Source organism: Nannospalax galili, unplaced genomic scaffold (genome assembly GCF_000622305.1).
Source record: "Nannospalax galili isolate Female #2095 unplaced genomic scaffold, S.galili_v1.0 scaffold1321, whole genome shotgun sequence".
NCBI lineage: Eukaryota > Metazoa > Chordata > Mammalia > Rodentia > Spalacidae > Nannospalax > Nannospalax galili.
The window spans coordinates 612,904-615,773 of record NW_008344566.1 but is presented as its reverse complement, the minus strand read 5'-3'; the positions used below and the strand labels follow the sequence as shown (position 1 = coordinate 615,773).

Genomic DNA, 2,870 nt, shown 5'->3' with positions numbered 1-2,870 from the left:
CCCCCCCCCCGCAGGGGTGTACTGACCTCCAGCCCCATTCCCACTCCTACTTGAACCATGGTGTCACAGAGGGTAAGAGGGAGGAGACAGTGGGTGAGGCCTCCCGGGGTGGGACTGACTTCCAGCCCACTTCCTGATCTTACCTGGACTGTTGTTCCACAGAAGGTGAGAGGAACATGGAAGATCACAAAAGTACTCGTCTTCTGGGTTGGGGGACATCGAGTGGGGGCATAGGCCAGGTGGACATTGTCCAGCATAACCCTGTGTGCCAAGGCTACTTCTTGGGACACAACCAGGATGAAGTAGCCCCCTCTGAAACACTGGATGGTGGCTGGGACAAAGGCAGAGCCAAGAGGCAGATCAGGACATTGGGGCTCAGTGTCTCTCTAGCACAGGGGCATGGCCTGGGTGGCAATCACTAATCACTGGCCAGGAGATAGGGGACCTGAACTCTTGTTCCCATGGTTGACCTGATAAATTCCCTAGGAACCAATTTTCTTATGGATGGCACAGAGGATTGATGTATGCCCTAGAAATAGGATCACTGATTTCATCCAATGCAGGTGTTTCAGATATGAAGGTCAGGGTCTGTGGAAAGTAGATTTAACAGTTCCCCAGGACAGGTGCTCATTCTATCTAAAGGTGTCTGCTATCTACCTGGAGGTTGGGTTATCCTAGACGGGACTGCAAATCAGTTCAGCCAGGTACAGGGGACACCTCTGCTATGCCAGCCTCCAGGGGATCAGGAGCAGGCTTGGGTTGAAGATAGTACCTGTGTTGCCATAGTAACAGGGCACCTCTCTGGTGTGGTCATAGCAGCAGCCAGCTTGCTGACAGGCTTCCTTGGAACTATTTCCTACCATGCAAGGGAAGTGCCCAGAGGCCACCTGACACTGCTCCCAGGGCCGATGGGTACCTAGGATTGGTGGCAGGAAGAAATGACTTTGTAGAGACCAAAGGTCCCAGACACAGGCTATGTGTTCACAGAAAAATCCCACGTACCTACAGAATTAGGCTGAGTTACTTCCCAGTGTCCCAAGGTACCCCACTGGGGATGAGGAAGGGTGGGCCCGGTAGTTCCAGGTCCCGGGGATGGGGATGGTGAGGCAAGAGTTGGGTGGACAAAACTCTGCTCTGGGTACAATGTGCTGGGAATGGTGTAGCCAGAGCCAGTCAAGGTGTGGGCAGAAACAGGGTAGGGAGTAAGAATATGAGGCATAGAAGTCGAAGGCATGATTGGTGGAGCCAGGTGTGGGTCCTGGGTCTTGATGTGGGCTGGGGTCCCTGTGTGGTCCGGAGTCCCCATGTGGTCTGGTTTGGGACAGATCAGAGTGACATCTTGTGCTACATCCACTGTGCCGTCAGGCAGCAAGGCTTGCACGAACACCCTCAGGTGGAAACGCCCATCCTGCAGGTGAAGAGGGCCATCAGGGGCTGCTGAGTGAGGCCACCTGGCACCCAGATGAGTGCTGTGCTAGAGACCAGCCTTGTAGCCTGGCTATTGATCTACCCCCAGTTCTGAAGTGGCCACCACCCTGGTGGCTGTGGGGTTAGTGAGAATTGAGGCTGGTAGACAGGGAATTGATCGGTGACAGATACCAGGACCTAATCACCTAGCCACTCACCCACCAATCATAGGCTCCTTTCCTCTGGCTGTGAGGGGCTGTTAGGACAAGCTCCCATTGTTCCCAGATCTGTGACTGTGCCCCTACCTTCTCCAGCACATGGCAGCCTTTATAATCAACGGAGAAGACTGCGGGCTCCCAGGGCTCAGAGGTGACCCAGTGGTAGCAGATGGAGCAGTTATTCACCTCAAACCGGTTCCCAAATTCATCTAGGGAGGGGAAGGATGGGGGGTTTGTTCAGGTGCTGAAGTAGGGAGAGGCTGCTGGAGTCCTCTGAAACAAGCTCCTGACTCAGGAGGTAGAAGAGCTTGTTTCTAGCCTTAGCTTTGCTGTGAGCTTGGCTTTGTAGCCTTGGACAAGTGGTCCCTTTCTGGTTTCCACTTCTGCATGGGGATGAGTGGTCACTGACTCTTTGTAATTGGGATAGAAAGGATTCCTGGGCTCTTAGGCACAGACCGAATACCTCATAGTCTAAGCTTAGCTATCCTCATTCCATGGCTGAGGCAGCTGGAGTTCTGGGAAGATGGAACTTTTTCAGGCCTACACAATAAAGGGGTGGGATGAAGACTCCAGCCCTACCTTGAGTGGAAAGAACTCAGCTTGTCTATCATGTTAACTTGCTGTTACAGTCATCTGGGGACACCTGCTAAATGCTCATCCACCTTGTTAGCTCAGAACAGCCAAGGCACCCCCTGGAGCGGGCCTGCCTCCCAGGGCAAGATTGGGTCATTTTTCCCACCTTACAGATGTGGCTCAGAGAGGTCAGCATGAGCCTAGAAGCTGCAGATCCAAATTGTCACATGGAACCCCCCCACATCTGTCTCCACATTAGGTCACATCCATTAAGACTCCCATTCAGACAGTGTCTTGGGGACCCACAGTTTCACAGCCACAGTGTGTGTCTGGAAGTAAAGAGCCTTTCAGAGTCAGAGCCTGCCTTTCCCAGGAGGGCCAGATGATACCTGGGTACAGTGGCATGGGGGATGCTGCCGTGGTCATCTCCCTCTCCTTTCGTGTGGTGCTCCACATTAGGTCACATCCATTAAGACTCCCATTCAGACAGTGTCTTGGGGACCCACAGTTTCACAGCCACAGTGTGTGTCTGGAAGTAAAGAGCCTTTCAGAGTCAGAGCCTGCCTTTCCCAGGAGGGCCAGATGATACCTGGGTACAGTGGCATGGGGGATGCTGCCGTGGTCATCTCCCTCTCCTTTCGTGTGGTGAAGGGGCCAGAGGCCGGCCACCAC

The 2,870-nt window shown here is 53.7% G+C and overlaps 1 protein-coding gene across 2 annotated transcripts in view; it reads right to left on the bottom strand.

Moving 5' to 3' along the window:
- Positions 1–2,870, bottom strand: part of Zp1 (zona pellucida glycoprotein 1) — a 12,033-nt gene that overhangs the window by 8,497 nt on the left and 666 nt on the right. For both annotated transcript variants that reach the window (XM_029567189.1, XM_029567187.1), the window contains exons 2-5: positions 1,713–1,834; positions 1,003–1,408; positions 773–916; positions 144–331 (exon numbers count right to left, since the gene is read on the bottom strand). In XM_029567189.1, coding sequence (XP_029423049.1) covers positions 144–331; positions 773–916; positions 1,003–1,408; positions 1,713–1,834 — 860 coding nt within the window. The remainder of the gene's footprint in view (positions 1–143; positions 332–772; positions 917–1,002; positions 1,409–1,712; positions 1,835–2,870) is intronic.